Below are 26621 nucleotides of genomic sequence, written 5' to 3'. Positions count from 1 at the left end.
GTTATTTGCCAAAAATCAACAGAATGTCAACTAGCTACAAAATTAAATTTAGAGAAAAAATTCAGTAAAAAATCAGATATTAATGTCATGAAAGCTTGCAGCTATTCTAATTAAGCCATTCTTAATGTTTTGATGTAGGAAAAAACAAGATAAAGCGAACTTCGAAGAATAAGAAGTTCTTCCAGGGCCAGCCGAATCCTCAACCATCTCAGGTCGACTCACACTGCTTTGGGGAAGCAAACAAACATGACATCACTGCTAAGAGAGAAGGTGAGCCTGTGGGATACAGACCAGCAAGAATTCGCCTTGTGGGATACAAACAAGCGAGGTCGCCTTGTTCTCCACAGTCAAGCTCTTAGTTTGGGGTGGGTGGGGGAGAAATGAGTTGTTTCTTTTCTCCCCACCCCAACCTGTAGGCTTGGGCTTCAAAGAAAAGGGGAGAAACAATCTCCTTCTCACCTTTCTTTTGCAATGGGGAGATCAGAAGCTGATTTCTTATGATCTCCTATTTGTGTGTCCAGGGCTTTTTTTCAGGGGGAACGCGGGGGAACGGAGTTCCGGAACCTCTTGAAAATGGTCACATGGCTGGTGGCCCCGCCCCTTGATCTCCAGACAGAGGGGAGTTGAGATTGCCCTCTGCGCCACTCAGCAGCATGAAGGGCAATCTCAACTCCCCTCTGTCTGGAGATCAGGGGGCGGGGCCACCAGCCATGTGACCATTTCCACCGAGGGCAACCCACTGAGTTCCGCCACCTCTTTTCCCAGAAAAAAAGCCCTGTATGTATCTGTTTTTTTTAAAATGGTGTGAGAGGATCAGAGGATCGCAACTGATCTCCCATCTTCTGATCCCCCCTCCCCAAGCCTTCCTGTGTCACAGTACAGCAAGGCTAAGATAGAGGACAGTGCTGGGCAAACTCAACTCCTAGCAGATCCCCCCTGATCCATTATAAGTTGATTTTTGACCAATAGGCAGCTGCATACTTAATATTTATTGGTATGATTTATGATCAGCTGTTTTCTATTCCAAGGATGCCCAATGCATAGTATTTTGCCCCAGGGAATGCAGCTGATAATGGGTCTCGTCCTGCCATTGCATGTCATTGGTTCTGACTCTTTTACCTTGAGGCTGCTGCATACTTAGAGGACAGGGGAAGGTTATGACTATCTTAAGAAAGTAACCCCAACAGTGGCACACCAGTCAAGAATGCCAGGGTGTTTCCTGATCCCAAACTTGTTGCTGAGATAGCTCACTTTGAATTTCATCTTCTTGTTTTAATTAATATTTATCACAGAAAAGCAGAAGGTGCAAGAGAGGAAATGCTACAGTTTATATGTTTTGATATTTTCCATACTTTTTTCAAAATGCAGCATTCAGCTGTATGCCTTAGGATACGTATCTGCTATAAATTCATTTTTTTATCTAATTTGTCTGAGATCTAAGCTTCCTATGGAGGTCTGAGATCAAAGGATTGGATTCTTTCTGATGTCGGCTCCGACATGTAATGTGTGCTGACTTAGTTCTGTCTATAAAATCGCAGTGGGAGGTTGCCATTCTCCCTTGGCACCTTTACATAGTGAACTCTCATTTCAGCTAGTGTGGATGGCATGTACCACGCTGATTGGAGGCATCATGTAAATAATTAATGGGCAGGATATATATTTTTTCTATGAAAAAGGAAATCCAGTCCTTTGGACTCTTTTTCTTTGACAATTGTTGCAAAATCATTTTTAAAATCCTCAAAGTGTTGAAATTGAAACAAGGATAACGGTGTCTTAAGCAAAGATAATGCGCCCGGCACAGAATGTCTAATGCTTGATTTCCATCTGATTTAAAGTAATATTGATTTTGGAAACTGAGAGCTCATCAGTGGAGTTGTGGGGTTTTTGTTTTCCTTCCCCCCACTAATTTTTATTTCCCATGAGCAAACCCCAGATTTTTTGATCCAAGATATATTATTTTTTAACACAGACACAAACACAAACACTCACTAGATGATATCCCACCAACCCCTTTCTGATCCTGGAATGTAAAAGCAATACCCAAGGCCAGCAGAAACGTCACCACAGTGCATGGTGAAAAATGTAGCTTCCTTATATATCAATCATTGTGGCATTACTGTGCAGCAAGCTACATTTCCCTTCATGGATTCCCTCTAGCAGGGGCCATTGTTTCAGTCCTTGAGAGCATCAAGAATATTCATTAAGTGAACTGCAACTTATATCAGATGACTGTGATTTCTCTGACAGATCTGAAACTGTATGAACAAACTGAAAATACAACAGAGCCATTAAAGAAGTTGCATCAGCATTCTTTGAACAATACTTCAGCGAGAACAGTGAACGATGTCAGGAAAGGCCATCAGTCCCATGGTGGAAAACCAGTATGCAGTTCTTTGGAGCTTCAGCAACTTGGTATCAAGGACTTCAATGATTGGAAGCAAACCAACCAGCAAATCTATGACTATGCTCAATGGAAGAAAATGAAGGAAAGGCAATTGGCAGATGAGGGATGTCAAAGACACTCAACAAAGTCTGCCACACGGTCAGGAGGAGGTGTGAGGGGGAAACAAGAAGTCACAGTGGCATGAAAATCAAAATTTTCCAGTGTGGTGCAGTAGTTAAAGTATCATAGTAGCATTGGGATTGACCAGCAATGCAATTCTAAGCAGAATGACACATCCATTGAACAAGATTTGAGCAGTACCTTAAAGACCAAGAAGAGTTTCCAAGGCATACACTTTCAAAAGTAAAACTCTCTTCATCAGGTATCTAACAAAGGGAGCTTGAATCTCAAAAGCTTATACCCTGGAAGCTCTTGTTGGTCTTTAAGGTGCTTCTGTACTCAAACCTTGGTCATCTACTGCAGACCAACATGGCTACCAACTTGAAACTACATCCATTGAAGTAAATGAACTTAAGTCTGTAAACAGGAGAATGCATTGCCAAAATGAAAACCCTGTTCTCCGTAAAGCTCACTGGGTGACCTTGGGCAAGTTACACTCCCTCAATCCAATCTACCTTCCAGGGTTGTTGTGAGGATTAAAGGGAGAAGAATGAACCATGTATACTGCGCTGAAATCTTTGAAAAAAGGGCAAAATAAAAGTGTGCTAAGTAGTTACAGCCGAACATCAAGAAGACAAAAGTAATGGCTACGGAGGAATTACATAATTTTGAGGCTGACAATGAAGACATTGAGACTGTTAAAAGATTTTCTATTCCTTCACTTAATCCATCAACCAAAAGGAAGAGTGTAACTAAGAGATCAGAAAGAGTCTGAGACTTGGAAGGGCAGCCACAAAGGAACAAGAAAAGATCCTTACAGATAAAGAAGTGTCACTGAGGAGTGGACCAAAAGCATGATAACTCATACTTTAGTATTCCCCATTACTATGTATGGATGTGAAATTTGGACAATAAAGAAAACTATGTTCGGCAAGTAAAATTATTAGATATAAAGAGTTGTTAGACGATAAAGGACTATTAAAAACGAAAGAACTACAAAACCAAGATGTTAATTTAGACTGGTGGTCAAGAGTTCAGATTGAATCCAGATACAACAAAGACAAAAAAAATGGGGGGCTTTTATCTAGAACAAAAAGAGTTTGAAAAACTGTTATGTGATTCAGATGAAAAGTTGATAAAGAAAATGCATATCTTCCTAATGGAAATGAAAGAAAATGAAGGGCTGGAGAAATCTAAAAGACTATGGATACAGAATTTAGGTAATGATATTGATCAAGTACAGTGGAATAAGATATGGAATGTAAATGTTAAAATAACTAAATCTGCTGTGTTTAAAGAGAATTTATATAAGATGTTCCATAGATGGTATCTAACTCCAGATAGACTGGCTAAAATGTTTAAAAATATGTCAAATAAGTGTTGGAAATGTAAAGAAGGTATAGGGACATTTTTCCACATGTGGTGGTCCTGCAAAGAAGTGCATAGATATTGGATAATGGTACACAAGTTATTACAAAATATCTTACAGATATCAATTCCTTTGAAACCAGAATTTTTTTTATTAAACTGTATGCCGGATATAAACAGAGAGCAAGAACACTTGGTAATCCATATAGTAACAGCAGCTAGAATCTTATTAGCAACCTACTGGAAACAACAAAGAATCCCTCAGCAAGAAGAACTAATAACAAAGGTAATGGAGATGGTGGAAATGGATAAATTAACATTGTTAATGAAAGGGCAAATGGAAGAAGACTTCTCTGTACCCTTCTACAAATGGTTGACAAATAATTATAGTGTTTAAATATAAATATGATACTAAGACTAACTGTATAATGACATAATAGAACTCACAATTAAAGATGTAAGAAGATGAAATATAGGAGGTAAAGAAACAGATATCGACAAGCAAAATGATAACTGTCTCATGTCTGTATATGTATGTGTGGAAAAATAATAAAAAATATTTTTTTAAAAAGAAAGAAAACTGGCAGGAAGAAAATTGATAAATTTGAAATGTGGCGTTGGAGGAGAATTTTATGGATACCATGACTGCCCCCAACCCAAGTGGGTTCTAGATCAAATCAAGCCTGAATTTTCCCCGGAAGGTCAAATGACTAAACTGATGCTATTGTGCTTTGGTCACATAATGTGAAGACAAGACTTACCGGAAAAGACAATAGAGTCCATTAATTCATAGGGTTGCCATAAGTTGGAAGCCACTCAAGGGCACATAACACACAATGTAACTGACTAGCAACAAAGCCCGTTGTGGAGAAAAAATACAACGGGCTCTAGAAAGGGGAGGGCGGGCAGGCAGGTATTCGCTCCTCCTCCATCACTGATTCCAGCTGGTGAAGGATAGGGGTGGGCATTGTCATCTGCTCCATGCCTGATCTGGGCCATGTGGTGGCCTTTGCTACCTGCTGTATGTGATACATGCTGGATAAAGGGGGGCGGGGATTGCCTCCTGTTCTGCACCTGACTATGGCTGGGTGAAGGGGGACAGGTATTGCTGCCTGCTCAGAGCCTGATCCCAGCTGGGTGAAGGAGGGTGGGCAGTGCCCCCTGCTCTGCTCCTGATTCCATCAGGTTGAAGAAGGGGCAGGAATTTCTGCATGCTTGGCTCCTGACTCCAGTAGGGTGAAGACAGGGTGGGCATTGCCATCTGCTCAGTTGCTTATCCTGGTAAGTTGAAGAGGATGGGCATTGCCACCTGCTGTGCTCCTTATCCCAGCTGGGTGAAAGGAAGAAGGGCATTGCCTCCTGCTCTGCGCCTGATCCCAGCCAGGTGAAGGTGCAAAGTGGGCATTGCCACCTGCTCCACTCCTGATCCCAAATGGGTGATGGCGGGGGATAGGCATTGCCACCTTCTCCGCTCCTAATACCAGCTGGGTTAAGACAGTGGGTGGGCAAAGCAACCTGCTCTGCTTCTGATCCCAGCTGGGTGAAAGGGGGATGAGCATTGTCAAGTGCTCAGTTCCTAATACCAGTTGGGTTAAGGGTGGGGATGGCATTGCCACCTGCTGTGCTCCTTATAACAGCTGTGTTAAGGTGGGAGGGGAAATTCCACCTGCTCTGCTCCTAACACCAGCTGGGTAAAGGTGGCGGTGGGCATTGCCATCTGCTCCACTCCTAATACCAGCGGGGTTAAGGCAGGGGGCAGGCATTGCCACTTGCTCTGCTCCTGATCCCAGCTGGCTGAAGGGGGGGTAGGCATTGCCACCTGCTTCCCTCCTAATACCAGCTGGGGTAAGGTGGGGGGTGGGCATTGCCACCTGCTCCACTCCTAATACCAGCTAGGTTAAGGCAGGGGGTGGGCATTGCCACCTGGTCCGCTCATAATACCAGATGGGTTAAAATGGACAGGTGGGCATTGCCATCTGCTCCGCTCCTATTACCAGTTGGGTTAAGTCAGGGAGAGGGCATTGCCATCTGCTACACTCCTAATACCAGCTGGGTTAAGGCGGGGTGTGGGCATTGCCAACTGCTCCACTCCTGATCCCAACTGGTTCAAAGGGGGATCAGCCATTGCCACCTGCTCTGCTGCTGATACCAGCTGGGTTAAGGCGAGGGGTAGGTGGGCATTACCACCTGCTCAGCTCCTAATACGAGCTGGGTTAAGGCAGGGGATGGGCATTGCCACCTGCTCCCATCCTGCTTCCAGGCTGGGCTTCCCACCATGGCATGTTTTCTGGAGGGATATGGTGCCTTACCTAGGCTTCCCTCCATGGCAGCGCCCTCTGGTGGTGTATCAGGGTATAAAGTGAGTTGTCTGAAATATGCTTATTCAATTATATAGTAAGATGAGCCAGGCAGAGATTTTAAGCAATAAATAAGACAGCTAGCCAATAGCTGAATCCAAGCTTGTTTCCTGCATCCAACCACAAGTAGCTATAGATTGCTAGAGTCTTTTGCTTTGAGGACAACCTTGTCCGGGGTGGGGAAGGGGAGGATGCATTCTTTAACCATTCGTACTCCTATTATCCACAAATGCTTATTTCCCTTTTCTTTAAGCACATATTAGGTGTAGCACATAAACAAATCACTGCTATTTTTCTCTTTGCTCACGTGCTTATTTCATCCTCAAAGAAATTAAGGACAAACTTAAGCGTTTGTGCTCAATTACAATTGGGTACTAAATAAGCGAGAATTTTCCAAGGCCAAGGAGATGAAGAAGGCAAAGTTTTAAACAGCCTTTTCCCAAGTGTTTGTGTTATTTAATATCTCAGGGCTTGGGAATAAGAGGGAATGTTGCACATGCAGCAGAAATCAATATTACCAGAACATATTTCCTGCCCTCATCCCCAACGTACATTCTATGCCAGCACTCAGAGTTTGGATGATTGTGGCTAAATTCCCACCAGCAACCAACATTGATATGCATCAAGAGTTGAACTAATAGAACATTATGTGATGGCCCAAGCACTGAAGGCTAATTGTCTCTGTATATCCATGCCATGTTAGTTTGCTTGTTCTGTCACTGATGCCACAGTATATTGAACGTCTAATGTCTAACCTGCTATATTCTCTCAGTAGCCGTATTCTTTTCATATTATAACTGTTATTCTTCCAGCCACAATGGGCCTCCTGTTAAAGAACTATGCATCTCCAAGCTAGAAAGGACCTTGGAGACTCCAAACGCTGGCCTTTGTTACTTTGCCCAGATGCTGGGAATTCAGTATTGTGTACTCACTGCTTAGCCATAACTATAATGGGTTCTCACAGAACCAGTGTACCCCTACACGCCAAAACGTAACCATTGCTGGAACGTGGGAAAACTCAAGTATAATATTGACCTGCTGTTTTGAATTGTCACTTCTACCAAGCTCCGTGATGGGGATCAGACCTGAATTGTAAAATCCTGAATAAAGCCTTTTCTATTGGAACCAATGTGTGTTCACTGGAGAGGGACTGAGGGATCTACCTGCCAGGAAGTGACACTAATAAATGAATTGCTTGGTGGTGAAAATTTTTCCCGGGGAATGCTGATTGCCATGGCAAATGGTATATACTCTCAACAGAGTGGACTCAGAAGGGATGCTAGCTCCAAGAGCCTCAAGACATAGTAAACGCAGGTCTGTTATCCTTTATATTCTTTCCTTGGCCTGCCTTATAAGGCAAACCTAGCACTAACTCCATTTGAACTCACAAAGATGTATTTCTGTAGAAAATGTGGAAGGAATCCAACCGTAGGGTGGAGGAACGTAAATAACTCTTTTTTCCAGTGGATGAGACTCTTATGTTGAAGAAATCCTCTTTAAGCTAAATCAAAAAGAGTCCAGTAGCACCTTTAAGACTAACCAATTTTATTGTAGCATAAGCTTTCAAGAATCAAGTTCTCTTCGTCAGATGCATGATACAAACTGGGCAAATACAGAAGAGGAGGAGGGAGAGGGGAGAGAAGAGGACATATATCAGAAGGGGACAAGATGCAATTAGCGGGGAGGCAACCAAAACATTCCTTTGCTAGTAAATGTAAACATCTCCTTTTGGTGTGGAGTCAGTTTGCCGTGTTAGTTTGTAGCAGTATAAGCATCCAATTCCTATGTAGTATAAGCCTTCGATAACCACAGCTCTCCCTGCCAGATGCATCTGACAAAGAGAGCTGTGGTCCCCAAAAGCCCATACCAGGCGCCACTGGGCTCCCCCAGACCACGCCGCTGTAAAGGAAATCTGTTACCTGTGATAATGTGATAACCATTCATAGTCTCTATTCAGTCCCAGCTTGACAGAGTCAAATTTGCATATGAATTCCAATTCAGCAGCCTCCCGTTGGATTTTGTTTTTGAAAGGTTTCTGTTGAACCACAGCGACCTTTAAGTCTTTGATGGAATGTCCTGGTAGATTGAAGTGTTCTCCCACTGGTTTTTGGAAGTTGGCATTTCTAATGTCAGATTTGTGTCCATTTATTCTTTTGCGTAGAGGTTGGCTGGTTTGTCCAATGTACAGAGCAGAAGGACATTGTTGGCACATGAGGGCATATATCAGATTGGAGGATGAGCAGCTGTAAGAGCCAGAGACAGTGTAGTTGATGCCATTGGGTCCTGTAATTGTATTCCCTGGGTAGATATAGGGGCAGAGCTGGCATCTGGGTCTGTTGCAGGGCCTGGTACCTGTGCTGGTGACTCTGCTGGCCGATTCATGATTGTAAGTGAGAAGTCGTTTAAGGTTGGGGGGCTGTCTGTAGGCAAGGAAAGGTCTTCCACCCAGGGCTTCTGAGAGAGAGGTATCATTTTCCAGGATGGGTTGTAGCTCACTGATGATACATTGGATGGGTTTGAGCCGGGAGCTATAGGTGACAACCAGTGGTGTTCTGTTGTTAGTTCCTTTAGGTTTGTCCTGGAGCAGACTGTTTCTGGGTACTAGTCTGGCCCTGTTGATTTGTTTCTTCACTTCATTTGGTGGGTACTGTAGTCTCAAAAATGCTTGTTGTAAATCTCTTAAGTGTGAGTCTCGGTCGAGAGCATGCCCCAGGAGTAAGGAAGCATAGACTGTATCACGTAAGCAATCGTCGTAATGTTCCTCTACCTTTGGCACAACACAACTTTGATAAATAATGTGGCAAATTTACATTGGCTTGTGGACATGGCTTTCAGTTTTGTTATTTCTAGTTAAATGAATCCTGGAATGAAGCTATGATGGCTTCAATATCTTTTACTTATTGTATCTGTGGAAAAACATAATTTAAGGGCTGACTTGCCAGGAGCCATCCTAGAACCTTCTCTCTCTCTCTCTCTCTCTCTCTCTCTCTCTCTCTCTCTCTCCTTTTTTAGTGAAAGAGTGAGAAAGACTTCTAAAGATTAGAGAGTTTGCTATTGGTTTGCATGCAAAGTGAAATAAAGCAAAACAAAAGAAATAAGAGTAAGATGGACTGATACTGTGCTGTTGATTACAAGTAAGCAGTAAAGATATTATCCTGGAAGAATTCACATCGAGCATATTTCACTTTCAGTTCAAAATATTGTAGAGAGTTACTGTTTTGTTTTTTTTGCTTTAGCCCTTTAACTTGTATGCGTAAATTGTTTTATAAATGGAAATTAATTAAAGTGTAGTTATAAAAAGAGCACTTCTAAGTGATCAAGTGAGGCTGTCAGTTGTTTAAATCTTCAGTGGCCATTGAAGATGATGTTTCAGCATGGAAAGGGAGAGAAAAGTAATTGAGAAGCCTCTGGGAACCCAGAAGGCCAAAGTCAAAATATGTTAGAACTGCAACCGGTTCCAGTGAGGAGGGCAAGGAAGGCAGAAGCCCAGCTATTGAGCTGAGGGACAACACTGCTAATTTGCCATGTGGGAGTTTTTTCCACTCGACTATCTGCTTGGATCAAAAGACAGATTGTGAGTTTATCCCATCTGCATTCCTAAAACTGCTTGCGGGGTGGGGTGGGGGGCTTTTTTGCTGAGATGGAGGTTTTGGCATTGGTTCCTGCCTCAGCATTTGAAATCTGGAAAAGTTATTTTCACTCATAGCAGTGCTGGAGCCGATAATTGACACCAAGCTTTCCGTTCCTCATTTCTTGATGTTAAAAGAGACTAATTTAAGTTAACGAAGAGAGCTTTTCTCCAAGACAATGAGATAACATCCTTTGGGGAGAGAGTCTTTTTTAAAGGAGATATAAAGGACGTTTGAATAAATCTTTCTTATTCCAGCTTTTTGGAAGATTTATAGACCTGAGAAGTGAAAAGTCTAAAGACTGAATGTTTGTTCAAGATTTATTAATGTAGATTTGGACATTTTTAGGGGGAAAGTACTGTTGCGATTAAAAGCATTGCCTAGTAAAGGAACAGTTAAGCTGGGAAAGTGGAACTGGGAAAACAACTGTTTGTTTTGACTATCCAAGATAAGAGCACCTGGACTGTGTTACTGTTTTCTTTCTGTTGCTATGGCAACAGGACTTGGAAGAGATACTGTTGCTATAGTGAAGGAGAGACACTACTAAGAGAATTTTAGATGTCTACTGCCACTCTATGGCGCCTTCTGGCAACTACAGAAATATCTACAAAGTTATGACAACTACAAAAAAAACTCGTGGTGTATCTCTAGATCTTCCAGAAATGGTACAATTTCAGAAATATTTTCAACAAATGACTGATAAGATGGATGAGTTGGAGAAGAATTTGGGGGCCAAAATGGACTCCCTTGAGAAACAAATAGACAAAAGGATTGTTGTTTTGAGAGATTAAATGGCAGAGCAAGTTCAAAAATTGGACCAATCTATGAAACAAGTCTGTAGAAGTGAATCAAATTAAGGAGAAAGTGGAGACAATACAAAACAAAGTAGATTCTCATGATAGTCTGATTGAAAAACAATTAGACAGCCTGGCACTGTTAGAGATGCAAGAAAAAGAATTTGCCCCGAGGTTTAGATCCATCCCAGAAGAAGATGGTGAGGACATTCTAGACAAAATGACTGTGGCTTTGGCGGAGTTTTTGGACTGGGATCAGGAAGCAATGCAAATGGAAATTGATTGCATATATAGAATTAACTCTAAATTTGCTAAAATTAGAAAGTTCCCAAGGGATGTGCTGGTCTACTTTGTAAGAAGAAGACTGAAGAAGCAAATTCAACAACAGCACTATACCACAAAATAAATAATTGGTGGAGCCCAGATGATAGTTTTGAAAGAAATTCCCATCCGATTTCTGCGTTAAACGCAAGGATTATAGCTTTCTGGTGGAAAAACTAAAACAAAAATACTGCTTTTTGATGGGATACCCCAGAAGGTGTGATTTTTACATTTCAGGGGCAAAGATTTAGACTGAACTCAGTACTCAGACCTTTGTGAAAAATATAGGCATCAATATAGGCATCAATTGGAGCAGAATAAAGAGGAGGAGGAAGTGGAGGCCCATATTTAATTCTGCTCTTTACTTTTCCATATATTGGGATTCCCATCTCCCCCATTTTATTAAATTTTAAAATTTCACAGCACTATGGATTACAAAAATTTAACATGGAATATCAATGGAGCAAATTCAGCCCAAAAAAGGAAGAAAAAAATTCACTACTTAAAGAAACTAAAATATGATATGATTTGTTTGCAAAAAACACATATAAGGAGAAAAGATATAAAATTTTTGAGGTATAAAATTTTGAGTGAAGAATTTATAGCAGCAGATACCAAAAAGAAGAATGGAATTGCTTTATACATTAAGCCACATTTAAAGCCTAAATTAATCATGAGTGATGAGCATGGAAGATATGTGGCAGTAGAAATTGATGTAAAGGGGACAAAAACATTGGTGGTGGGTCTTTACGCTCCAAATGAGAATAAAACTGGATTTTATTAAAAAACTGAGGATTGTTTAACAGATCTAGCATATGAAAACTACTGCTTGATGGGAGATTGGAATGGAGTGATTAGTCCAAAGATAGATAGATGCTCTGAGAAACATATTAAGATGAACCAGGGTAAACTACCTAAAGCCTTTTTTGATCTAATGGACAATTTGGATCTGATTGATTTGTGGAGACAGAAAAATGGTAACGCAAGAGAGTATACTTTTTTTTCAGAAAGACATAGATCTTTCTCAAGAATAGATATGATTTTGACTTCAAGGGACATTGCCACCAAGGTGGTTAAAATAGAGCTCCTACCTAAGACATTTTCAGACCATAACCCAGTATCCATGACTTATAGGAGGAAAAGGGGTACCTTTAGGTGGAGATTAAATGAAGCTCTATTACAAAATGAAGGAACTATCAAAGACTAAAAAATAAACTAAAAGAATATTTTAAATTAAACTTAAAAAAAAGGAACAGATGGGGGTGTGGCATCGACGTCTGAGAAGATGGATGCCTGAGAGCTGAGCTCTGTCCCACCCTGTTCCAAATTCCTCTAAAATCCACATCTTAACTTAATGAAAATCACCCCCAGACATGGGGAAGCACAATGAGAAGACTAAGAAGCAAAATGGCACAGTTGCAAAGCGTCTGCAGGACTTTTTCCCTCCAACTCAGGCCGAGCAAGCAATTGCAAGCAAAGCAAGCAACACAAGCAAAATACAGCTGATGGGAAATGAGGTAGGAGCTCTAATGAATACCCCTCCTGACTCTGATCTAGCAACTTTGTTTGCAAGCATGGAACTTAATATCTTAAATAAAATGACAGATCTTATAAAGCCACTCTTTAATCAGATAGCTGACCTTCAAGCAAAAATGAATAATGTTATTCAAAAGACTGATAATGCACTAGATATTTCTAACTCTTTGCAATCTGAAATATGCACTATGCAACAAGAGAAAGAAGAGATGCATGAAAGAATTATAAGCCTGGAATTAATAGTGTGCCAGCAGAATCTTAAATTTAGGGGGGTGAATGAGGAATTTACATTAAAACTAAATGTATCTTCGTTCCTAGCTAAATGGCTAGCTAGTTTTTTGCAGCCAAACAAAAGCACTCCAGTAATTTCCAAAGCTTACTGTGTGGGACCCCTAAAAGCAAACAGGAAAACTCTAAGTCTAAGGGATATTATAGCTACGTTTCCAGACTGGGAAACAAGAAAAAGAATTCTGGACATTGCAAGAGAGCAAAAAATGCTTAAGTGTAATGAAGCCCAAATCCAGATTTTTACAGATCTTCCCAAGGAGATATTAAACAAGAGAAGAGATCTCAAACTGACTACTGAAGCATTACGTGCAGCAAAAATAAAATATAAATGGATCAAATACTCTACACTTTGCGTCCAATTTAAAGACAAACGTCTTTATGCATCAGACCATGAATCAGGACAAGCTTTACTGCAGAAACTGGACATTACCTCAACTGACCTATCAAAATCTGCACAAAAAAGAAAACTCATTCAGCCACCTACTCCTCATAAAGGAAGCAAAATTCCACAAACTGAGCCACAAAATGGAAAGCATTTCAGAGTCAAGAAACACTGATTTTTTCCCCTTTCCTTAAAAGCTGTATAAGTGGGGAAGGGGGAACAATCAAAACTTAGAAATCATAGTTTAAAATGTAACAAGCAGTTTGTGCTACCCAGCAGTACTGAGGTTTTGGGGGTGGGTGGGTGGGAGCCAGTTTTCTCTTGCTCCCCACAATGACAGCCCCTTGACGTTGCACTTTTGTTCAACAGACCCAAAGGAGGATACTTCCCATAGGGTCTCTCAGAGGCTGTACATATATCATATTTTTAGGTTTAGCATTTGGTATGTAAATCGCTTGCAATTTGTTGTTAATTTGAGTTCAATAGTTTTTGTGGGGTGAAAAGGGGGGAGGGAGGTATAAACATATCGTTATTAACATTATATAGCCTTTTAGATGGGTGGTGGGTAGGGGGTAAAATTTTCACTGTTATTTTATAGATAGATAAATTTCTTTTTTAAGGGTTTTTGTAAGAATGTAGAAATTCCTTTTTCATAGGACTAGAGATAGTCACAAATTTATAAGCCCTACTAAATGTTGCACTGTTACTAATTGTATTACTCAGTTATTTAATCTAGCGTCTAGTATCTTTTGAAAAACTAAGCAATCGTTATACTGCTAGTATAACTAATCTATCAAGTTTAATAGGAACTGATCACTAATATTGTACTATCACAAAATTAATAATCTGTTATTTTTACTACATTCACCATTTAATATGTTGTTTGTTTATGAAAAATTAATAAAAATAATTTTTAAAAAAGGAACAGATATGAGAATGGTCTGGGATGCAAGTAAAGCATATATTAGAGGTTACCTAATTCAATATAATGCTCAACTGAGAACAAAGAACCAAGAGAAAAAGCAACGTATTTTGGAGGAGATAAAGAGCAAAGAACTCAAGAGAGCTCCTGGAAATACTAATATATTGCAACATATTAAGATCTTACAACAACAACTATCGATGTTCAAATCAAATTTATTATTATGGTCCTAGACCAGCAAAAGAATTACAGGAATGATCAATGTTACAGAGATAAACTAGAGAATTCCGATTAAAAGATACCTCAGTAACATAATAGATTACATTGCCTTAAAATATTTAAAATGTTTAAAATGTTTAAAATATTTAAAAATGCTTAAAATTTAAATTTCAGCATATCATAAAACCCAGGTACCATAAAACCATAGTACAAAATTGTCTTTAGTTGGTAGTATATGAGCTCCTGTTCTTTATTGCCATCCAACCAAACTTAGCAACCTTATGTGTTATGTCCTGGGATCTGTCCAAGAGCATTTTTGAAAGTAGAAAAGCTCTTTGTCTACCTAGATGGGCAGAAAGTATAGGCCTTATATAAACTTCTCGAAGTTGCATATGTATTTTGCAGTCGAAGATGACATGTTCTAGCGATTCTATTTTCCCATCACCACAGGGACACAGGCGTTCTTCCAGTGGCGTTCTTTTGTATCTGCCTTCCAGTACAGCTGATGGGAGAGCGTCCCAACGCATTAACGTAAAGGTTCTCCTGTGTTCGTGATTGGCAAGGTTGAAAAGATAAGGCATAGGGGTTAGCGTAACCATGGGGTCAGGATCAAACAGTAACACCTTGAATCTGTTCAAGTCGTGTTGTCTCTCGACCTCTATTATTCTCTGCTTAATGGCCTTTTTGGCTTGATTGTAACCCATACTGAGCAATAATAGGAGGCTAGTTTACTACCTATCTTGCTGGCCCAAGATGGTGTACAATGATCAGTTAACATTAAATTTACAAGTCCTTTAGGGAAGAAAGTTAACTTTAACCAATGAAGAATTGCTGCAATCCATAATCTGGCCTCTACTGTTATCAGGCCTGAGTCCAGTCGGACTGCAGCATTTGTAGTACAAGGGGGGACCTGAAAAATACCTCTCAGAAATTTTGATTGTGTTATTTCCATCGGGGTACAGTTGGATTTAATACTAAGCAGAGCTCCATACGTTAGTTGGGCTAATGGTTTTGCAGAGAATAACCTGAGCGCAGCTGTCAGGCATCTGCCTCCCTTGGTCCAAAAGAATTTTTGAATTGCTCCGGCAGACTTTTGAGCACTCAAGGCAACATGGGCAATATGTGCGTTGCACAACCCAGTTGCTTGGAAGACCACACCCAGATACTTAAAGCATCGTACTTGCTCTATGTGGACTGAGTTCAGGTTCCATGAATAAGTTCTGGGTCTCTGGGCAAAGACCATTATCTTTATTTTAGCATAGTTGAGCTCTAGAGTGTTATCCCAGCAATACTGCATAAGTGAGTGCAAAGCTCTCCTCAGACCTATAGGAGTCCTGGAGAGTATGACTGCGTCATCAGCATAGAGAAGCACAGGAATATGCCTGTTCCCAACTTTCGGGAGATGGAAGTCTGGCTTGTTTAAATTGGCTACCATATCATTGATATATAAATTGAACAGAAGGGGGGCCAGTATACATCCCTGTCTGACTCCCTGCCCTACTTCTATTGAATCTGACAGGTGGCCTTGGGGACTGTATCGTACTTGTATTGTATTATTTTTGTGTAGGGTCCGAATCAGAAATAATAAGCGTCTGTCTATTGTTGTAGTTTCTAATTTCTCCCACAGAGTGGTTCTAGAGATTGAGTCAAACGCTGATTTTAAGTCGATGAAAGCTGCATATAATGATGCTGTTGAATTGGAGGAGTATTTTGTGATCAGGTGGTCTAAGAGCACACATTGATTTAGTGTTGAGTGCCCCTCCCTAAACCCAGCTTGTTCATCAGCTAGGCAGCCCCCTTCCTCAATCCAGTCCCTAAGTTTCCATTGGAGATGTTTTGCACATAACTTACTTATAGAGCTTAAAAGGCTGATAGGTCTGTAATTAGAGGGGTCATCTTTACTGCCTTTTTTATGGATAGGAATGATGACGGCAGCCCCCCAATCCCTTGGGATTCTTCCAGTATTATCTATTATTGAGAATAGTTCTGTCAAGAAAGGAACCCACCAGTCAATATTTTGTTTTATTAGCTCAGGGAGGATCAAATCAATGCCAGGTGATTTACCAGGCTTTAAAGATTCGATAAGATGCTTCACTTCTGTGGGATTCACTGGCTGCCATTTTGGAAGGGTACTAAGATCTACTGTCTGATGATAATTTCCTGCCAGGTTTCTATACAGCTCTTTGTAGTGTTTTTCCCATGATTCTGGCACTATTATGGTGTCTGTCATCTTATGAGCACTGCCTGAGTGTTGTGCAATTAATCTCCAGAATAGGGTAGAATTGTTGTTCTTTGTCGCCTGATTTAATTGTTCCCATGCGAGAACAACTGCCTCCTGCTTTTTCCTTTGGAGTTGTTGTTTATACTGTGATTTTTGAGTTTTTAATTCCTCCAAGGTTTCTGTTCCTGGTTCATACCTATATCTAAAATAGCTAGCACTGAGAGAGTTTTTTTAATTTTCTACATTCATCATCAAACCAGGGTTTATTAGGTCTCTGGTTTACCCTTGTATTCCTGGTGTTTGAGCCCTTCAGGATTTTTTGAAATTCCTCAAGCAGAGAATCGTATTCTCCAAAGCAGGAATCAGGATCCCCTGAGTTATAAAACCTTTGTAACTTGGGGTTAAGTCTCCCTGAGCTCATGAGTTTAGATACGTTCCTACTTAGGTTGGTGTTCCATCTAATCCAGAGGAATCTCTTACCTTGAACTGGTTTGCTTTCCCCTTGTGCCCCTACATCTGCGTTATGTATCGGAACAGCTAACTTCACATTAAGCGGTAAGTGATCGCTGTCACAATAAGGATCAATCTCAAAGGTTTCGGTAAATTGTACAAGGTTGTCTGAAACCATAATATAATCAATTGTACTCATTCTATCTCCTGACCAATAGGTATATTCGCCAGGGTAATCATTCAAAATTGAACCATTCAATATGCATAAGTTGTTTCAAAATGCCATTTGTGTCAGGAGAAATCCTGAATAGTTGGCTTTAGGGTCTTTTGAAGAACGAGCATATGGTAAAGTTTGAATAGAAGTGCCTGGAGGACAAGTCTTAAACTGGGAATATAGGCTAGCATCGTCCACCCCTCTCCGGGCATTAAAGTCTCCACCCACTAACAGCTGTGCAGTAGGATATATTGAAGATAACTGATCAATGTATGTTTCTAGGCCTGCCCAGAGTTTTTCTGTTTGTTCTTTTACTTGCGCTGGGGGCAGATAAACATTAATAATTATAAAGGAGCAATATTGCAGATGGAAAGCCACAGCCATAGCATTTGAGTTAAATGAGGGGAGCGTGGCAATTTCCCCATTGAGGGTGCTAGAGACCATAATGGATAAACCTCCTTTTGCTCTCCCATGTAGTGAAGGCTGAGCTGCTCAGGCAGAAATTTGGTAGCCATTCAGAGCTGGAGACTCAAGACACCACGTCTCCTGAAACAATATTATGTCAAAGTTAGAAACATGATTGATAGTGCTATTCTCCTTTCTCCTATTATACCACCCCATAACATTTCATGACAGTATAGAGAATTCTTGTCTGCACATATCAGTATTCCTCAAGGGGCTCTTTGGTTGTCAGGCCATTGTAATCCTATCCAGGGCCCCTTCAGGATCATGGTAAACACAGCCACCAATAAGACGACAGCCATTTGAGGGGTCATTGGCCTTAACTGAGACATTGTCTGTTGATTCATGTTGTCTTCTAGTGGGCATCGCCAGATGTTGATTGGGGAGGTCACTTATATCCGTCTTGCAGTTTCCTTGAGGAAGTAGTTTTGAGCAGGAGTTGCTTGCTGATGTAGTCTCTTGGGTGCATAAGCCCTCCTTATGTTCCCCCGCATTAGAATTCCTGTGGACACCGGCATTGTTCTTTATGGGATTCTCTCGTTGAGAAGTTGTAGAAAAGCTGTCTGGATTCCATAGGTCCACCACTATTGGCATGAGGGGAGCCGGGAGAGTTGCCATCTCTGAGCAGTTTTCAAGCACATTGGGCTCATTGGCCGCTGGAGATTGGCCGCTTTTGTTCTTGCTGTATTTTTTCGACTTTGGTTCTCAGAAGCTTGTCTCTTACCTCTCCCAATCTGGTGGTGATAGCCTGCTGTTCAGAAGGTGGAAGGGCCAAGAACGAATTGAGTAGTTCTTCTTTAATTGTATTTTCAAGAGAGGAATGGGCCACTCTCAGGTGTAAGGAAGGGTCACTCTGCATGACTTCTGACACTGGGTCTGGAGTAGAGCTCTCAGCCTCCATCTGGGAGTGGTCTTTTGGCCAGCATGGTAGCAGAGAATTTATGATCAGATTATTGAAAACTCTGGCAGGGAAAATCCTTTTAGTGTGCAAAAATTCCTTCCGGCAAAGCAGTAGGCTTAGAATTCTGGAGCTGCCAAATGTGAGAAGAACTCTTTGAGCCTGGTATGGATTGTTAAGTGGCTCAACCGATATTAAGTCTATTGCTAGCTGACTCTCATGTAGAAGAGCTCTTAGATGAAACCTGGCCTGTCTTACTAAATGCCAAGATAATGTCTGGCCTTTGTAATTGCAAACAGTTAGGCAGACTTTGCAGGGCTGCAGCTTTAACTGAGATGGAGCCTTCTCGATTTGAAAGTGCTGAGGCTTTTTGCATTTTAGGGGAGACCCTTTTATGTGGGGAGGAGGCAGTTCTCCAGTAACGGCCCAGACCAAATCTGTGTTAGCTTTGATGAACGGCAGTAGCTTCTGAGTATGTTGTGTAAGTTGATCAATTTTAACTTCCAATAGTAGTAATCTTTCAAAAATAGATTCCACAGTTTTTGCTGTTAGTTGCATGGAGTCTATCAGCGTGTTACTGGGGCTTCTGTTGTTAGCAAGCACAGATTCTTCAGCTGCTGTTTGCTGTTTATCACCCCTCTCAGCCACACAGTTAGTATCCTCTTCAAGATTTATGAGGGGAGTGAAGCGGTTAGAGGTTGGGAAAACAGAGGTCAGTGGGGCTGAACTAGGCATGAAGAAATCATCCATTTTAGTCTGTTTACATGCCGGAGAAGAAGCTAAATCGTCTGCGTCACGGCCTCTTTTAGACGCTCCCATTATTGGAAACCACAACTCCCACTAGCTCCAACGCAAAGAGAGAGAAGGAAGCCTCTGATTGCCAGCTTAGGCTTCAATCAAAAACCAGTCAGCATCACCTGGTTTATTCGGCAGTGCCGCCTGACTCTCCAGCCGTGGGCTCTCAGCACTACTGCCGGGGGGAAGCGAGGCAGCCCGAAGGAGATAAGAAATGCACTATAGTTCCCTGGGAAAGAGTCCTCAAAGGTGCAAAATCCAAACAAACTGCGGCTTTATCAAAATACAAAGTTCAGTACAGACACTTATCTTAAAGCCGGATAAAAGCAGGAGCGGCATGCTGGTGTGTCTGCTCAGGACGCCATCTTTCCAACTATCGATGTTAATGTCAAGAGAAATGGAAATTAAATTGAATTATGCTAAACAAAGAACATTTGAATATGCAAATAAGCCAGGAAAATGGTTGGCTTATAAATTGAGAAAGGAGAGAGAAAAGAGAATGATATTGAAAATACAAGAGGCGGATAAGGCATTAACAGACACTGCAGATATACAAAAGGCATTTTATCAGTACTATACAAATCTGTATGAGTTGTGATGTGTCAGTGGAAAAATAGATGAATATATTAATGTTTATTAAGTTTAACATGTTTATTAAGTTTAGCATGTTACCTAAGATCACAGAACAACAAAGACACATTATGAATGGAGCTATAACAGTAAGAGAAGTGGGAGAAGCCATAAAAAAAGAGTAAGTTGGGAAAAGCTCCTGGACCAGATGGCCTCCCAAGTAGCTACTATAAGTGTTTTGAGGATGAACTTCTTCAGCCTTTACAAAAGACAATGAATTCTATTTTAGAGGGAGGGGAAATGCCGGACTCATGGAAGGAGGCCAACATAACACTTATTCCAAAAGAGGACACGATCACACATTGACAAGAAACTACAGGCCAATATCACTATGAAATAATGGCTATAAGCTGTTTGCATCGATCTTGGCAAGAAGACTTAAAAGTACCCTACGGGACATTATTCATGAAGACCAAAGTGGATTCCTACCTAAGAGGTGTCTAAAGGACAATGTAAGAACAGTATTGGATATTCTGGAATATTTAGAAAAACATAATGAAAGACAAGTTGCTTTGATTTTCCTAGACGCCGAGAAGGCTTTTGACAACTTAAACTGGAAATTTTTGTTTAAGATATTGGAAGATATGGACTTCGGGGACATAAGTAAAGTTTTAATTCTAAAAAAAAAAAAAAAGAACTGCAACCAACATTTGATATTATAGGAGGAACAGAGAAAGCATTTTGCACACAATTCATATGTAAGGTTTTAGGCAGCTTTGCACCACACGTGACTGCTGTCTGATGACAAATCCGTTGGTACACAAACACATACTTCTATATAGCCTGAATACAGACTGTTAGCATCAAACTGAATGCAAATCATATGTACAATTGATACAGCTATTCTCTAAATTGAAAGAAAATACACATTAGTAACAGTTTAGGGTTTAAATTAATCCTTTAATTCAGAGATTTATTCCACATTTTATTTACAGCCCATACCATGTCTTGCTCGTCTGTCTCAGTAATAAGAAAAAAAGACACATAGTCAATGACACAGTTGTTGATTTTTGTTGCCAGCTGTGCAGTGCATTCACTGAAATAAATATTAAAAATGTGTAAGAACTTATTATTGGGTCATGCCACAGTTCTCTCTGGCATTGTCTGAAAAATCACAGCTATGTTGATCTATGTGACTGTGATCATGAAGCTTGACTACTATAATGTGTTGCACATGGGTCTGCCCTTAAAACAAATGGGAATCAGTTTGCCTCTTCACTGAATTTAAAGTGAAATATGAACACATTACAGCTGTTCTAAAACATTTTAAATGGTTGCCTATGTGTCTCTGGGCTCAGGTTAAGGGACTGGTTCAAAGCCCTCTGTGACCTGAGATCTAAAGGATGATGTCTCCCTATTCATCTTTTTTTGTGTGATTTTCAGCTCTGTGATAGCCTTTCTGTCAGCATCCCACCCCTCTTGAATGGTCTACCAAAACAGATGAGCAGAACATCTTCTCCCTCACCCCTATACTGTTTCAAGCTCGTCTCCTTTCTCTACCTTTTTCTGCACCCCATCAAATTCAGCCTACTCTCCCACAGAGGCTGGTAAATTAGGATGAATATGGGACAGTGCCATTTCAACTGAATTTGTCGCAGCCCTCTCCTGCCCGCCAGGGTCAGTCTTAGTTGATGAGCAGTGGGGGCAGCTACCCCGGGGCCCTTGCTGGGGGAGGACCCAACTGCCCATGGCCCTGCTCCCCAAAGGACAGAGCAAAAGAAAAACAGGGTCCTGCCACCCCTCTTGCATCCACCCCATCTGGAGCTCAGAATGGCATCCAGTGGTGGCTCCCACGTACATCACATGGGGCAAGGGCTGCCTCTTGTTTGTTCCTGGTAGTGGGGCAGTGGGGGTGGCCCAAGGCCTCACGAAGATCATCCTAACTGCTTGGCTACTCACCTGAAACTATCATATACCAGTCCTTACTGTCCTCCCCAGATGTGTGTGTGTGTCAGCCAAGTCAGTGTCTGATTTTTTTATTTTACTCATACAGCAGGCAAGCAAGTCCTTCCCTATTAAGACAGAAGCAGGGCTTCTCTTGCCCTTTAATTCAGGCCTGTCCACACTGGTACATGATAGTTTCAGGTGGGTAGCCATGTTGGTCTGTAGTAGAAGAGCAAGATTTGGGTCCTAAGGTGCTACAGGACACTTAACCTTGCACTGGCACATGAGTTGAGCAGGGATCCTTCCATATGGTGAGTCCCTGACTGGGAATTTGGGGAGGAAGTGATGTCACCTCTGGGTGATGCTATAGGAATTTTCTTTAATCTATGGTAAAGACCACAAAGATATGGGGAAATTCCTAGAGTGGGGGCCATTTTCCACCCACTTTTTCTCCCACTCCTCTGTTTCTCAAGGGTGGGGGATTAGGGCTTTAGGCAGTGGTTTATTTGCTGTAGGCATGCAAATAGAAAGCCTAAATCAATTGCCACTGCTATTCTCTCAACCCACTGGTTGACTTGTGTGGATCTTCTCCAGATAACTTCAGCAGGGCAAAAGCACAGGGTGCATTAACTATCTAATAGATCCTCTTCTATTATTCCATACGATATTAGTGCTTCAAAATGGTATTCGAACAGTAAGATTAAATTCCTTGTAATTAATAAGCAATTCTCATTTCTATGGATCTCCCCCACACACGTGTAAGTAAGAGCTGCCATCTTGCCTCACATTGCTAGGATAGCACCCTTGGTCTAATCTAGGGCTACCAAATTTAGGAAGCTGGTTTGTGAGGAAATGGAATTGTTGCTGTTGCCGTTTGGTGATAGAGTCATCATAATACTTTGATTATGACAGGGATTTTTACCCCCAAATCACAAGAGTAGGCACAACTTATGAATGCATAATTCCCCAAACACTGTCTATATTTGTTTTCCCCTTGTCCTTTATGCATCAATCTATTGTTTTGCCTCTCAAAGGTATTTCCTTAAATCTGTGAGCTTTTTGCATGAAACTTCACTGCGGATGCGCAGGCATGGGCTGGAAACAAAATCCAGTAAAACATTCAAGTGACAATGCTGGTAAGGGTCCTGAGTTGAGGGGCACAGACCAGAAAACGGACCTAAATTTGACACCTAAATTTGACACAGTTCATCCCAGTTCATGGTTTGAAAAAGTGGTTTGTGGGCTGGTCCGTGGTCCATGAGTCCAGACATCTTGGCACTGATCTATCAATTCCCTAGGCAATGTCCCTAGGGGATATGTGCAGACTTTCTGCAGCCCTTGGAACACACCAATCCTAGCCCTCAAAACCATTTAGTTTTGAGGGATAACTTTGTTCCTCCCTGGTTGAGATTGTTGAGGAGCAAATTAGGTCATTATGGTTTCTCCCAACAATATCTCTTGTCTATGAATATGGCACAGGCCAGGGTCCTGATTAAACAGAGAATCCGAGATGTGGAAAGGCAACATGACCTGACTAGAGTGGAGAACTATTTATTGGAAAGAAGTATTATGAATAGGGTTGCACCAATGCCCTATATAAATAGCTTGGGGAATCCTGATTATAGAAGAGCTTTTACCCTATTAAGATATGATGTCTTACCCTCTGCTGTCCTGGAAGGACACCTTATGAAAAATGTTTGTGCCCATGTGGAGATGGGAGTGTCGAGTCCCTATTACATGTTTTCTTTGAGTGTAAAATATATGATCATATTAGGGAAATATATATTAAACCTATAATTGATAGTCTTCCGGGGAAAGAGAGAAAAAAAATTATATTACAATCATGTTAGCAGACAGGAATAGGGAAATGACACTCCAAGTGGCAAAATATGGCTGGATGGTCATTAATAGGAGGAAATCCTGGCTTAGTGCGCAGAATCCTAGATAAGTATTGTTATAATTTGATAATATAAGGTAATTTGAATTTTAGGTATTTATATTATATAAATTATAGTAAGCTACAATTTTAATGATTGCCTGGATATTTTAAGTTTATATTGTTGCTTTTAGGACTGATCAATTTTATTTTATTTTATTTAAAGATTGGTTTATTAAGTAAATTTTTAAAGGTGGTAATTTGTTGAAATATGTGCCTTTTAAATATTTATTTGAAAATGGCGTATGTCTTGCTGATGTGCAATCATGTAATTTTGAATTGATTTCGAGAATGTGACGGCCTCTGGCTAATAAACTTTGTTGAACTACAACTTGACTGAAGAGTATTCAGTTTCTCAATATTGGTGTGTCCTCTAGAGGAATGGAATTCCACCACAGTGTGAAGAAGCTGTTGAGTTGCTTATTTTACCTGCCCCTGGTTGGCGTGGGGATGGGGTGGTCAAGGTGGCTGGATTATTGCAACATGCTCTTGGAAACAATTCGTAAGCTTTCACACAGACCGAGGGTGGTTTGCCTGGAAATGGGACTATATCGCTTTTATCTTGAAACAGCTTCACTGGTGGTGACCGGTTTGCTTCAAAATCCAATTCAAAATGCTAGAAATGACCTTTAAATTCCTCTCCAACTTGGGAATTATATACCTGAAGGCTCGCTTTCCTATTAAGCCTGTGACCTGCCTTTCGGTCATCTCAGAGTCCCCTCATATTGGAGAGTCCCCTGATAACTAATAATTTGGCCACATCCAGGCTTATTCCTGTATAGAAGCAGCCCCACTTTGCCCCAAGAAGGTTCTGCACCTGGCCCGGTTTTGCAGACAGAGAAAAGCTGTCCTGTTTGGATGGGCTTTGGGCAGATATTAATCGGTGGGGTACTGTGCTGGTGGAGGGAGATGAGGGTTTATTATTGATACTATTCGCTATGCACAGCTTATTTTTTGTTTTTTGTCTGGCAGTTGTGGTTGGTCTGTAAGATGCCTTAAGTCTCTGTAGAGTGAGAAAAACAGGATGAAAAAAATTTAAACTAACAAGTAGGAATCTTGTGATGGTATAAAGGAGAAAAACTGAGGAGTGCATAGAAGTTGAGGACGAAGACACTACACTTAAAACAAACACAATTACTTAATGGGCAGCTAAACTCATGAGATCAGCTTCCCACTTGCGTCTGTTGCAGAAGACGGTTGTGTCCCAACATATTACACATTTTGCCAGCAACACAACGGAAAAAGAAATCTGCCTGAAAAATCCTCCTCTCTTGCTCGCCTTGGTCTAGGAGCTGACAAAAGTTATTTGCTAAATCCCCTTCATTTGGTGAGTGACAGGAGACTGGTGTCAAGTGAGAAAATGAAATGTAAATTTTATTAAACACCTCTCTCATCTCTGGGTACCAATCCAGATTCCAGCGTAACACAGCAAATCAAATCCTGTCTTTGCCTTGCCTAAAGGCAAAAGAAGAATCATTTCTCCTTAATACCATTCTTTCCTAGTAAAATATTTTTCTGTTTCGTAGCTGAAAAATTAAAATACAAACCCTGCATTAATCCCAGGGAGGGGAAAGGAAGGATATGTACAGGAGGGGAGGGAATTGCTACATTTTCAGTGAACTGTCAGGCTATAGATGACAGGCTATGGCAGACAGACCCCTGTACCATCACAGCAAGAATCCAGGCTCTTGGTTAAAAGGTTTTATTCAGGAATCAGATCATTTCCACAGATATGTCCATAGGATTACTCAGAAGCAAGGTAAGCAACTAAGCAATGAAAACAGGTCGACAGGAATGGCAACAGGTGGGAAAACCATTCCTCTTAAAGAACACAATTACTCCTCCCCCCTCCCATCAGTAAAACAGGACTTTTGGCACAAACCCGTCCTGAGAATGTCTCAGATATTTGTACTATCAAGTCTAGACACTGAGAAAGCAAGAGATCAAAGTTGAGACATATCAGTGCATGGGAGTGAGCAGTGTACAAGGTCAGAAGCATTGAGAACTTCTACAGTCCGTTAGATAAGACACCTGCAGCTTCAATAAGCCTGTGAAAGCAAAACTGTTATGGCATTGGCAATATGACATCAAGTTATAGCATGAAACATTGGTTCAGAACAACAGGTCAGCATCAAGAAATGGCATGTATGGGGCACAGACATGACTCTACGGTGTTACTGGGGGCTAATCCAGGGCCCCCCAGTTTCTCCCATACTCCTAAGTAGAGTTACTAGAAATCAATGGGTTTAGACTGGAGTAACTCTGCTTTGGAGTTCACTGTTTATATAGTTTGTGTTTTCTTTCCATCTTCTTACCCAGCCAGCACCCATGATTAGCTGCCACATAAATGCCAAATTTTAAAATACAATTTTAGTAACTCATCCAGAGATTTTATTCATATGTCCATCCAAAGCAGGACCAGAGGTGATCCTGGTAATGGTTTTCCAGGCATGTTCCTCTCAAAATTCTATTGTTGATAGTGGTGTGCAATGAGTTGTGTGATTGAATGAGCATAGAGCTGTTGGGAAAATCAGCAGACTTTGAGAGTGTCATCTTAAAGGTGGATGGAAATAACTGGCTGTCTGGAATCTTGCAGTGTAGTAATCCTAGCTGGAAGGGCATCGATGAGATAGGCAGTAAGTAGCATTGTTAAGAAATTCTTTCAATTCCTCTTTACCCAAGTTCCCCTTGAAATCCAGTAATCCATTCCCCCCCCCCTCTTTTTTGGAATTCGGAGTCAGTTTCCAATCAATTCCATTTTGATAAAAAAGAGGAGGGGCAGGAAGGAAGGTCCTACAGAATTCCACTTTGT

The 26621-nt window shown here is 41.0% G+C and overlaps 1 protein-coding gene across 1 annotated transcript in view; it reads left to right on the top strand.

Annotated features, from left to right (window-relative positions):
- The window catches only part of LOC129323811 (fibrocystin-like), a 38641-nt gene extending 34321 nt beyond the window's left edge, over positions 1 to 4320 (top strand). The window contains exons 5-6 of the mRNA XM_054970544.1: positions 139 to 270; positions 2248 to 4320. Of these exons, the coding sequence (XP_054826519.1) occupies positions 139 to 270; positions 2248 to 2588 (473 nt within the window). The 3' untranslated portion in view covers positions 2589 to 4320. The remainder of the gene's footprint in view (positions 1 to 138; positions 271 to 2247) is intronic.
- The last annotated feature ends 22301 nt before the right edge of the window (positions 4321 to 26621 follow it).

Source organism: Eublepharis macularius, chromosome 1 (assembly GCF_028583425.1).
Source record: "Eublepharis macularius isolate TG4126 chromosome 1, MPM_Emac_v1.0, whole genome shotgun sequence".
Classification (NCBI taxonomy): Eukaryota; Metazoa; Chordata; class Lepidosauria; order Squamata; family Eublepharidae; genus Eublepharis; species Eublepharis macularius.
This window is presented reverse-complemented; position numbering and strand designations above follow the sequence as displayed.